A 12,894-nucleotide genomic window follows, 5' to 3' on the forward strand; every position below is an offset into this window, starting at 1 on the left:
CTTTTAGTCACAAAGGCAGCAGTGAACAGGTGAGTCTGGAACCTGGACTGAAAAGAACTCAGACTCTCAGCAGACCTGATATTTTCTGGTAGTTTGTTCCAGATATACGGAGCATAGAAACTGAACGCTGATTCTCCATGTTTAGTTCTGACTTTGAGAACACAGAGCAGACCTGCACCTGTTTTATTTTCCTCTTCTTTCTTCTTTCAGACAGTCAGATCATTCCTCCTGAAGGCCTCCGTCCTCGCTCCTTCACCACCGTACGCTCGTCGTCTTTGCGCCGCGAAGCCGACGACTCCCGCCTGTCCGTCAGCCTGTGTGACCTCAACCTGCAGCAGGAGGACAGGGGCGTCGCCCGCGGCCACGCCCACCGCCACGCCCTCCGCCTGTCCTCGGCGTCCTCATCCTCCACCTGCCCCATCCCCCAGAACTCCCTCAACTCCCAGCAGTCCTCTCTGCTGCCGCCGTCTCTGGAAAGCGACCTCCACTTCCACCAGCTCCGCGGCGCCCACATTAAGACGCTGGACGAGCAGACGGCGGCGCGCTCCGAGCACGGCCGTGAGGAGCGCACCCTGGTGTTCACCAACAGGCCTTTGAGAACCTCGGAGACCGTGTTCGTCAAAGTCACCAAGTCCAGTCCGGCGCGGCTGGGCTCCCTGTCCTACGGCGTGACGTCCTGCGACCCGGCGGCGCTGCGGCCCAGCGACCTGCCCCATAACCCCGAGGCGCTGGTGGACAGGAAGGAGTTCTGGGCGGTGTGTCGGGTGGCCACGCCCCTGCAGAGCGGCGACATCCTGGGCTTCACTGTCAACCAGGACGGAGAAGTCCTCCTCAAGCACAACGGCGTCAACGTGGGCATGCAGGTGTGCGTGGACAACTCCCATCCACTGTGGATGTTCTTCGGTCTGCACGGAGCCGTGACCCAGCTGAGGATTCTGGGTAAGTTTCTGCAAAATACATGGAATTATTCAGTAGAAGCTGTGAAATCCACCTGACCAAGGTTCGAATAGTTTTGGATTTTTCATTCTAGTTTAGTTTTATTTAGTTTTGACTTTTTTTTCTCTAATTCGGTTTTAAATCGTTTTTAGAGCAGGTATGATAGTTTTTATTAGTTTTAATTTTTTTCTAAATGCTTAGTTTTAGTTTAGTTTTAGTATTAATTTTAGTTTTGTTGTATCTTTTCTCTTCTTCTCCGTCGTATTCAAATAAATCCCAGACAGGACTCTGCTGCTTTCTCCCAGCTTTAGTCTCCATGTTTCCAGGTAGAGTGGGGACCAGAAGACGACTGGAAACCACAAGTGACGGACCGTCAAGTGTCGTACGGTGACAGCAGAGAAAATTGCTAGAGCAAAATAAATCGATTTCGTATCAGTCCGACATTCACAAAGACGAAAACGAAGGGAATTTTATCCATAATCTGATTTAATTTAGTTAGTTTTGTAAACACACAAAACAGTTTCAGTTAATTATATTTTTTCTTTTAATTATAGTTTTTATTTATTTCAGTTCACAAAAATGTTGTTTCAATTCTAGTTTTTGTCATTTCGTTAGTTTTCATTAACGATAATAACCTTGGTGGAAAGATGACCATATCTGATCAACTTAGAGCTGGAGTTGTTAGATCAGCACAAATACAAATGAATGGGTTCAGACCAAGGTTATTATCGTTAATGAAAACTAACAAAATGACAAAAACTAGAATTGTAAAAACATTTTCGTTAACTGAAATAAATAAGAAACTATAATTAAAAGAAAAAACATAACTAACTGAAACTGTATTGTGTGTTTACAAAACTAACTAAAATGGATAAAAATTATGGATAAAATTCCCTTCGTTTTTGTCTTTTGTCAATGTCGGATTGATACGAAATCGATTTATTTTGCTCTAGCAATTTTCTCTGCTGTCACCATACGACACTTGACGGTCCGTCACTTGTGGTTTCCAGTCGTCTTCTGGTCCCCACTCTACCTGGAAACATGGAGACTAAAGTTGGGAGAAAGCAGCAGAGTCCTGTCTGGGATTTATTTTAATACGACAGAGAAGAAGAGAAAAGATATTAAAAAAAAGAAAAAAAACTAAACTAAAACTAAGCATTTACAAAATAACGAAAACTAATAAAAACTAGCAAACCCACTCTAAAAATGAATTAAAACGAACTGAATTAAAGAAAAAAAAGTCCAAACTAAATAAAATTAAACTATAGTGAAAAATGCAAAACTATTAGAACCTTGGAGTGGGGACCAGAGGATGACTGTAAACCACAAGTGACGGACCGTCAAGTGTCGTATGGTGACAGCAGAGAAAATTGCTAGAGCGAAATAAATCGATTTCAAATCAATCCGACATTGACGAAAATGAAGGGAATTTTAGCCATAATTTTTATCCGTTTTAGTTAGTTTTAACACAATACAGTTTCAGTTAGTTATGTTTTTTTCTTTTAATTATAGTTTTTATTTATTTCAGTTAACGAAAATGTTTTTTCAATTCTAGTTTTGGTCATTTCGTTAGTTTTCGTTAACGATAATAACCTTGCTCACGAGACCATATTTACCCCAGGATGGACCTAATGATGACCTCAGATAAATGCATAAACAATTATCCTCCTACTCCAAGCCATCCCATAATTAATGAATTTATAATCAAATATTGGGTCCAAAAATAGGACCCAAATATGGACATTAAATCTCCCTAGGTGCCAGTGCATTGGATGTGTAAACATGTGTGAATGCTCTTCTATAGACTCTAAATAAAGACACTGTGTTCAATGTGTGGATCCTAGTGGTTTTCCTAATCCACATGTGGGTTTGGCATCAATCTGAGTCTCATTCCAGGTTTGGTGTGGAACCCATCGTGTCCACTGGTGTTACATGCAGAACCTGAACATTTAAACACTTATAAATTGCAACTGATTTTTCAACAGTGGCCATTTTTGTCAAACACTCTGCCTTGAATATTTACTACAATTCCCAAAATGCACCTGTGAGAGAATAAAGAGATATTCAATAAAATAGTTGTGTGTAATTTCATGTCCTTTTGATCGTGTTACATGCAGATTTTTGTTCGAGCGCATCAAATAAAAATGTGTTTTATCTGAACAATAGTTTCTCTTTTATCTCAGTAAATATTTCTTTTTTAAATGCGACCCACAGTTCTTCCAAACCTGCTTCAGAACATTCATCTACATCTGTTTGAACATTGAACTCCTCTGTCCTGTTTTTAGAACCAGTTCCACAGCAGAACCCAAATATAAACGAGATAAATGAAGGTCCTTTTTTCATCGTGTCAGTATTATTTGGTTCATTCCTCAGTGGACTAATGGAGCTGATGGTCTTCCACCGTATGTTGCATCTGCTGAAAAATCTGCCTTGAAACAGTCGTTTCTGGTGGAAACAGCGATGGCTTCAGCTGTGTGTCATATGACCCGGGTCAGGACGGTCCACATCAGGGGATCTATCCGCATCTGATGTGACCTGGGTCAGGCTGGTCCACATCAGGGGATCGATCCGCATCTGATGTGACCTGGGTCAGGACGGTCCACATCAGGGGGTAGATCCGCATCTGATGTGACCCGGGTCAGGACGGTCCACATTAGGGGATCGATCCGCATCTGATGTGACCCGGGTCAGGACGGTCCACATTAGGGGATCGATCCGCATCTGATGTGACCCGGGTCAGGACGGTCCACATCAGGGGATCGATCTGCATGGTTTGGATGGGTGAACAGTTTTATGAATGGACAGTTGTATGAGTGGACGGGTGGACAGAAGTGGACGGGTGGACTGAAAGGCGTCCGGTCCGTCCCAGCTGTTCTCGCAGGTCGCTTTAATCTAGTGTGGAACAGAGCCTGGCTCAGCTGCCCTGGGGGGGGGGGGGGGGGGGGGGGGGGGGGGGCATGCCTGCCAGGGGGATTAACAGTGAGAGATGGACGGGGGGAGGGACGAGCACAGAAAGAGGATTCAGTTCCACTGGGAGAAGCACTGATAGGCCAGGGCCTCGGGGGGGATCGGAACCCCCCCCCGACTAATCCAATGGTGAAACTTCGTAAGTGGAGCACAGTGTTGAAGGCAGGACACTACCCTGTCCCCACAGAGACATCTGAGGACTGGACTGGAATGTGTGTCTGTGGTGTCTTCAGTGGAGGACCCACATGTATGTGGCCTAAGAACCAGGGCCAAGACCAGAACCAGAATACTGTATTAAACCCAGGGGAAATTATGTCGTGTTAAATTCAAACTGACTTCAGTTTAGGTTGAAGCTCTGACTTCACTTTGAACTATGACCTGTTTGTTTTTTCCGTGAACATTAGCTAATGCTAACGGTGGCTAATCTGAAAATGTCCAAGACTACACAGAGTCATTTAGGACGAGGGTCAACAACACAAAAAAAGACTACTAGAAAAGAAGGAGCTGCTATAAAAAACCAAACGAACTTTGGCTGCAGATCCAAGCCGTGGTCCGTGTTCCAGTTTCCGTACTTTTGCTTTGACCGTTTTCAGGCGGTTTGGTCCTTACTCTGGCATCGTCCGTTTTCCTGCAGATCTGTGTTTTGTCGTCATGTTGTGTGGAGTTTGAAGCCGTCGTATTATTTGTCTGCGTCTCCGTTTCCTGTCATGTGTCATTTATCATCCATCTGAAACCTGTGAAAAAACACTGATTTGACTCATGTTTGACTGAAACTGTGGGGAAGGGTCTGGGTCTGAGTCAGAGCTGGTGTTTGGGATCAAAAGGTTTGTTTGTTTGTTTGTTTGTTTGCTTGTTTGTTTGTTGTGGTCCTCAGATCAGGTTCGGATTAGAAAAGCAGACATTTAAAACCAACATGAAACTATTATTTAAAGACATCATCTGTCGGGCTGTGTATTGGCAAAAATCTGGTGATACGATACAAATCACAATACTAGGATCACGATGCGATATATCACAGTATATCACGATACTGTTAATGAGGCAATTTTTTAAAAGTTTTTTTTTTGTGTCTTTTTGAAAAAAAAAATCCTGGAAGAATTTAATTGCACCATAAATATGCACAAAAATTGTTTAACATAACATTTTAACACATTTTTATTTGATCCCAACAGGATCTAATACTATATCACAAAATGTTCCTGTGTTCAAACTGAAATTCTGTTTTACAGACATTAGTTTCAGATCCTGTTCAAATGTTCATATTCGATTAGTTCAGAACTAACATCAGAACAGTATTTTAGTTCAGTCCCAACAAAGGAACTCCCATCTGCCTGTCAGACAGTAAAAAGTGCTTTTAGGATGCGTCAGATAACCATTATTTAATAAAAAAGTGTTAAATTATAATAAATAAGATATAAACAATAAAGAAAAACAAAAAACAAAAATGAACCTCCACAATGTCAGCATTTGAATAAATACCTAAAAATACTGATACAGTACTGTTTTAATATCAATACAGTATCATGAAGTGAAATATCGCGATATATTGTGATGCCAATATTTTCTTACACCTCTGGTCTTTGTCGTCTTTTTTTTTTTTTTTTTTTTTTTTTTTTAGGACCTTGAGCGTTGACTGTTGTTGCCAATGGAAACAAACACATGAATTCTGGGAAACCACTGGACCCAAAAATTACCCTAAAACCACCTATAAATCACCCAAAAAACACCTAAAATCACCCAAAAAACCACCGGAAAATCACCCAAAAAAACACCCACAATTATGCCTATAAATAATGACAACTTAAAATTTTAGTGCAAAAAAACCAAAACAAATTATGAAAATATTTACATTTACAAACTGTCCTTGGGGTCTTGTTCACGAGTGAGGGAAGGATGGAGTGTGAGATTGACAGGTGGATGGGTGCAGCGTCTGCAGTAATGCAGTCGTCGTATCAGTCGGTTGTGGTGAAGAAGGAGCTGAGTCGAAAGGAGAAGCTCTCGATTTACCGGTCAGTCTACGTTCCTACCCTCACCTATGGTCATTAGATTTGGGTCATGACCGAAAGGACAAGATCCTGGATACAAGCGGTCTAAATGAGTTTCCTCCGTAGGGTGTCTGGGTGCACCCTTACGGATAGGGTGAGGAGCTCAGTCACCAGGGAGGAGCTCAGAGTAGAACTGCTGCTCCTCCACATCCAGGGGAACCAGCTGAGGTGGATCAGGTATCTGTTTCAGATGCCTCCTGGACGCCTCCCTGGGGAGGTGTTCAAAGGCATGTCCCGCCGGGAGGAGGCCTCAGGGAAGACCTAGGACACGTTGGAGAAACTACGTCTCTGGGCTGGCCTGTGAATGCCTCTGGGTCCCCCTGGAAGAGCTGGAGGAGGAGTCTGAGGAGAGGGAAGTCTGGGCATCCCTGCTTAGACTGTTACCCCTGTGACCCGGCCCCAGATAAGCAGCAGACAATGGATGGATGAACAACCTGAAATGTCTAAAGAAAATTCAGCCCAATTTGAACTCTTTTCTGTCTGTTCCTCAGTGTTTAGTGTCTTTGTAGATCTGATCCATAATGCACATGGAGAAATGAGAAGTTATTACTCAGAAATCACCCAAATTCACCCAAAAATTACCCTAAAACCACCTAAAAATTACTCAAAAACCACCTAAAAATCACCCAAAAAACCACCTAAAATTATCCTTATAAATAGTGACAACTTCAAATTTTAGTGCAAAAAAAATAACAAATTATGAAAATATTTACATTTACAAACTATCCTGTAACAATAAAATGTGAATAACCTGAACAAATATGAACCGACGTCACATGACCAACCCCATCAGCTGATCTACACAGAAAAAACAGGCAGTAAAGTTTATCTGTTCGACTCCACACCTTCTGTAAAAGTGTGTTCTGTCGTCGGGCGGCGACGCTGGAACTGTGGCATGTGCACAGACGCTGTTTTCCGACGCCATTGTTCATGTGCTATTTTTGGACAGCGAGCTTCAGGGAAGGTAATTAAAGTAATCAGCAATTAGACTGAGACGCAGCCCAGCATTTGATGGGGCTTCTCTGTAGATGATTACGCGGCTGCTCTGCACGGCGGCTCGTCTGCGTCTTAATTGGATGTGTTTTTTTGGGCGGATCCGCTCTACCTGTGAACAGAAAACAGCTATTTTTAAAAACGACAAAGCGGTGCATGAACACCCGGACGGAGCTGCTGGGTTTTACAGCAGTGGAAACACCACAGGTTTCATGTCCCTGATGAGTGGACTGTTGTGGTTTAAATAGAATCTGCTTCTGGGTTCTGGTTCTGGTTCTGGTTCTGGACCAAGGTTATTATTGTTAATGAAAACTAACGAAATGACAAAAACTAGAATTGAAAAAACATTTTCGTTAACTGAAATAAATAAAAACTATAATTAAAAGAAAAAAAAAACATAACTAACTGAAACTGTATTGTGTGTTTATAAAACTAACTAAAACAGATAAAAGTTATGGATAAAATTCCCTTCATTTTCATCTTTGTCAATGTCAGATTGATACAAAAGCGATTTATTTCGCTCTAGCAGTTTTCTGTGCTGTCACCGTACGACACTTGACGGTCCGTCACTTGTGGTTTCCAGTCGTCTTCTGGTCCCCACTCTACCTGGAAACATGGAGACTAAAGCAGCAGAGTCCTGTCTGGGATTTATTTGAATACGACAGAGAAGAAGAGAAAAGATACGACAAAACTAAAATTAAAATAAATTGCTTTTGTATCAATCCGACATTGACAAAGACAAAAATGAAGGGAATTTTATCCATAACTTTTATCCGTTTTAGTTAGTTTTGTAAACACACGATACAGTTTCAGTTAGTTATGTTTTTTTTTCTTTTAATTATAGTTTTTATTTATTTCAGTTGACGAAAATGTTTTTTCAATTCTCGTTTTGGTCATTTCGTTAGTTTTTGTTAACAATAACTTCGGTCTACAGCTGTCAGATGTCCTGTTCATGAGGATCGGACACAGAAACCTCCATGTTTCACTACAGTTTAATGGTAGGTTTTTCTTCCTCAGTCAGATGTGATGACAGTAGATGGAAGTTATTATTTACAGTCAGAGCAGGAAAAATATTACAGACATTTAGAGGACCTGGTCCTGGATCTGTCCAGTGGTCTCTAATACTGTGGGGGGGTCGGGGGGGTGGACCTGGTCTTGGTTTGTGGACCTGGTCTTGGATCTGCCGGTGGGGGGGGTGGTAGGTTTGTGGACCTGGTCTTGGATCTGTCCAGTGGTCTCTAATACTGTCTTACTTTGTGACCAGGTTCTGCTCAGGTGGGGGACCCCCGGCCCACGTCCAACCCCAGCTCCCTGTCCTCGTCACCCCACACCCCCAGCGCCCTGGGCAGCGGCATCTCTGACCCGGTTCTGAACGGAGGCCTGGGCTCGGCCGCATACTGCCTTTCTGCAGGAGGTAAGTCCACCAGCACCTCCACCTCCATCTGCTGTAGTTTAGAACAATGGCCGACACTAGACGGTCCCAGTGCTGCAGCTGGACCGACCTGTGGTTCTGACAGAACTGGACCTGAAGCAGCGTGTGTTTAAACCTGAGCTCCTCATCAACAGGATGAACTTCCATCTGTCACAATGTAGAACATATAGATATATTTGTATATACATATATAATTATTAACTGTAACTTAAGAAACAAAAGCTATGAACACTAGACTGTGGGGGACTGTTAAGGGATCCACCCCAGTCTGTAATATGTACTTTTAAAGTTGACTATTAAAAACTGCTAACTGTTGCGTCTTTCCTCGTGGTTTCTCCTAACCTTTTCTCCAGGAACCTCCCCAAACTCCCCCATCAGCTTACCCAAGTCTCCGACGTTCCCATCAGGCCGCGGGCCGTGGACGGACGAGTGTTCCATCTGTTACGAGAACACGGTGGACACGGTCATCTACGCCTGCGGACACATGTGTCTGTGCTACACCTGCGGACTCCGACTCAAGAAGATCTGCAACGCCTGCTGTCCCATCTGCAGAAGACCCATCAAAGACATTATCAAGACCTACCGCAGCACATAAGGAGACGGACGGGGGACGCAGGACAGTGGACGCAAGACGGTGGGCGGAGCCTAGAGTCAGGAACAGGACGCTCCGTGGAAGTTGACAGAGTACGAACTCTGGTACTTTGCGTTGGTGTTTTTGTACAATCGTTGTCACTGGGCTCTGGTGACCTTTACCAAAGCCTGGTCCGCTTCACTTTCAGTTTCCATCACTGCTTTTGTGCAGAGGCGGAGCTTCTGTGCAAAGGCGGAGCTTCCACCGGCGGCAAAAAAAGTCCCCCAGGGATCTGACGAGACTGAAGCAAACAGAGAACCTCAGTTTGTTCCCAAAGTCTTTCATTTCGTCGTAATATTTAGGGACTGTCGCTGATTTACACTGAAGCAGATGTGATCCTTTGGAGGTGAATGTGTCTAATCCGGGGGGGGGGGGGGGCAAATATATGGCCCGTGGGCCTTAAGCGGCCCGCCAAAGGGTCCAATCCGGCCCCAGGGGCAGATGTGTGAAATGGGAAAAAAATGACATTGAAGATATTAACAATCAAGGATGTTGAACTCATTTTAGTTCAGGTTCCACATTCAGACCAATGTGAGCTCAACTGGGTCGGACCAGAACAAAACGATCCGAATAATCTAGAAATAATGACAAACACAACAAAGTCTGTTTGTTAGTAGAAAACAGAACCAGTGTCCCGGTACGTCAGCATCTGTTCTATGTTCCAGTCCTGGTTCTGTTCTATATTTCAGTCCTGGTTCTGGATGCAGGTCAATCTAACTATAGAAATGGGCGGGACTTTGACTGGAGGAGAACTCAAGTCATCCAATCACAGTCCATATCTGACTTCTATCAGTGACCAGTAGGAACTAGACTGATATCTGGAACCACTGACATGTTCTAAACCATCAACAGATGGACCAGCAGAAGGAAAGGAACAGGGAGAAGATTTGGAAAATTTGTCAATAATCTAAATTTTTTCAAACTGTGAACAAATTTTGTAGACATTGTCCCAAAGATACAGATAAAATTAGAAATTAATCCGACCAATAGTTTCTGAGACTATTGTTGAAATGTAGACATTGGTGACCTTGAGTTTGACCCGTCAAGGTCAAAGGTCATGGACCCAAATGAAAGTCCATATATGATCAATAGGAACTGGACTGGAACTGGAATCTGGAACCATTGACATGTTCTAAACCATCAACAGATGAACCAGGAGAAGGAAAGAAACATGTTTAATATCTCAAAATCCGAAATAAAGTCAAAATTATGAGCTAAAAAGTCCAAATTGAGATCAAAAGTCACAATTACAAGATAAAAAGGAGCAATTATGAAATAAAAAGTCTAAATTATGAGATATAAAGTCATAATTATGAGACATAACGTCATAATTATGAGATGAAAAGTCATTATTATGAGATAAAAAGACAATTGTGAGATAAAAAGTTGCAATTACAAAATAAAAAGTAAAATTATGAGATAAGTCACATTTATGAGATAAAAAGTCATAATTCTGAGATTTAAAAAAAAGACAATTATGAGATAAAAAGTCTAAATTATGAGATAAAAAGTCAACAAACAATTCAAAACTTTGACTTTCTCTAAACTGAATCAACTTTATAGACATTACCTATCGGCTGATGAGCTAAAGAAAAAAGCCAAATTGTGTGAAATTGCCTTATTTTCATTCATGTTATTCCTGTTTTTCTCGAGGATCATTTTCATAATCTAATTTTATATTTTTTACTCTAAAACATCGATAACAGTTCAGAGTTGTCATCGTTTGTATATTATTGTTCTTCTTTTTCTGGTCCGACTGTGGAACCTGAACTAACCGACTAACCGACCACCTGATGTGTATTTATTTCAGAACCTGCAGAACTGGGTTCAATCCACTCAGAACGTCACAACTTGTGTCTGTGTGTTCCTGAGTGTCAGTGCGTTGAAAAACACACACAGTGGTGGATTTCTCTTATCGTCGTGGTGATTATCAGTGAGTGTTATAGAAGCCGAGGCGGTGCTGAGTCTGTTTCCGTAGGATTGTAAAGGCCTCGGACAAGTATCCTTCATGTACTTCTATGCTAGTTCTATTGCGGTCGTCAGTGGTAGCTAACTGTCTGTTGTCGTGCTAGCTAGCTAGCTGCTCGCTCTGCACTGTGGTTTGTCGCACTGAAGTCAGCATCGATCCTCTGAGAAAAGCCCCGTTACTGACAAACACCATAAAACTAATCCACTAAACCCACGTCCAGCTCTGACGTCTTGGACGGAGACAGGAAGTGGAACTAAAATCATCTGCATTCTCCTCAGGGCCAAGTTTGTTGGGTTTTTTTTTGGGGGGGGGTTTAATGCTAACTCTACATACTACCAAGCCTAAGACACTGTGAGCTCTGACAGCCTCCGTGCACCAACGTCCGTTAACGGTAACTTCCTGTTCCAGTCACAACAACAGGAAGTGGACAGAACGAAAAACTGGAGCGCTTCACCTGTCAGAAACAGGAGTAAATCTAACCTGAGGGACACTGTGAATGTCCACAGAACGGTGGGTGGATCCAGGGAACATTCCAGATCCAGGGAACATCCCAGATCCAGGGAACATCCCAGATCCAGGGAACATCCCAGATGCAGTCTCTATAGGATCCAAACCTGCTGCACCTGCCAACTCCATTCCTTCATGCATGTTCTCATTCTGTTTCCGATGTTGTACCAAGGAACGGACCTCCATGCAAAACTGTTTCCCCCTGACTGCAGGAGCATAATTTCGAGTTTTGAGCTAAAAAGTCAAAAAGTCATAATTATGAGATAAAAAATCATTATTGTGAGATAAAAAGTCACAATTACAAGATAATTATGACAATTATGAAATAAAAAGTCGTAATTATGATATAAAAAGTGAAAACCATTAGACAAAAAGTCCAAATTGAGATTTAAAAAAAGTCACAATTATGAGATAAAAAAGTCATAATTATAAGATAAAAAGGTCACAATTGTAAGATAAAAAGTCACAATTATGAGATAAAAAGTCACAATTATGAGATAAAAAATCACAATTGCAAAATAAAAAGTCAAAATTATGAGCTAAAAAGTCAAAATTGAGATTAAAAAAAGTCATACTTACGAGATAAAAGTCACAATTGCGAAATAAAAAGTCAAAATTATGAGCTAAAAAGTCAAAATCAAGATAAAAAATCATAATTACAAGATAAACAAGAAAAGCACTCAGAGAGTGCAGACCTCCACCAAAAGACAGATCTGCCCCCCCCCCCCCCCCGAGCACCACCAAAATTTTATCATTTCTTCCTTGTGCCAGTATCAACATTTCCGGAAAATTTCATGAAGATATAAAGATATAAAGTCATAATTATGAGACAAAAAGTCATAATTATGATATGAAAAGTCATTATTGTGAGATAAAACGACAATTGTGAGATAAAAAGTTGCAATTACAAAAAAAAAATCAAAATTATGAGACAAGTCAAACTTTTTAGATAAAAAGTCGTAATTCTGAGATAAAAAGACACAATTATGAGATAAAAAGTCAAAATTGCGATTAAAAAGTCACAATTACATGATAAAAAGTCATCATTATGAGGTAAAAAGACACAATTATGAGATAATTTGAAATTACGAAAAAAAAAGTTTAAAAATATGAGATAAAAGTCCTAATTCTGCTCCTGTGTCCGGGGGGTAAACAGGTCTGAGTGGGGGTCCGTCCCTTGGTCCAACACCGGTCCACACACACTCTGCTGGACTGGCTTCGTAGTCCTGGTCCACTAAGTTTGGGACCTTCACCAACCTTCTCCTCAGTCTCCACCGGGGCAGGTTCTGGACTTGGCGGGTCAGTCCGGTTCTGGACTTGACGGGTCAGTCCAGTTCTCCCAAACACCAGCCCGTGTCTTGCTACTGTGCAGTGATCCCTGGATCCGGTATGTTCCCTGGATCTGGCATGTTCC

At 42.0% G+C, this 12,894-nt stretch overlaps 1 protein-coding gene across 2 annotated transcripts in view; it reads left to right on the forward strand.

Annotated features, from left to right (window-relative positions):
* Positions 1-9,711, forward strand: part of neurl1aa (neuralized E3 ubiquitin protein ligase 1Aa) — a 59,451-nt gene extending 49,740 nt beyond the window's left edge. Inside the window, exons 4-7 of one of the 2 annotated variants that reach the window (XM_030129649.1) lie at positions 211-939; positions 8,206-8,355; positions 8,727-8,977; positions 9,013-9,711. In XM_030129649.1, coding sequence (XP_029985509.1) covers positions 211-939; positions 8,206-8,355; positions 8,727-8,968 — 1,121 coding nt within the window. In that variant the 3' untranslated portion in view covers positions 8,969-8,977; positions 9,013-9,711. Of the gene's footprint in view, positions 1-210; positions 940-8,205; positions 8,356-8,726; positions 8,978-9,008 lie in introns of both variants that reach the window. The other variant, XM_030129648.1, reaches the window with a different exon arrangement.
* Positions 9,712-12,894: the final 3,183 nt, after the last annotated feature.

This window comes from Sphaeramia orbicularis, unplaced genomic scaffold (assembly GCF_902148855.1).
Source record: "Sphaeramia orbicularis unplaced genomic scaffold, fSphaOr1.1, whole genome shotgun sequence".
In the NCBI taxonomy this organism is placed as follows: domain Eukaryota; kingdom Metazoa; phylum Chordata; class Actinopteri; order Kurtiformes; family Apogonidae; genus Sphaeramia; species Sphaeramia orbicularis.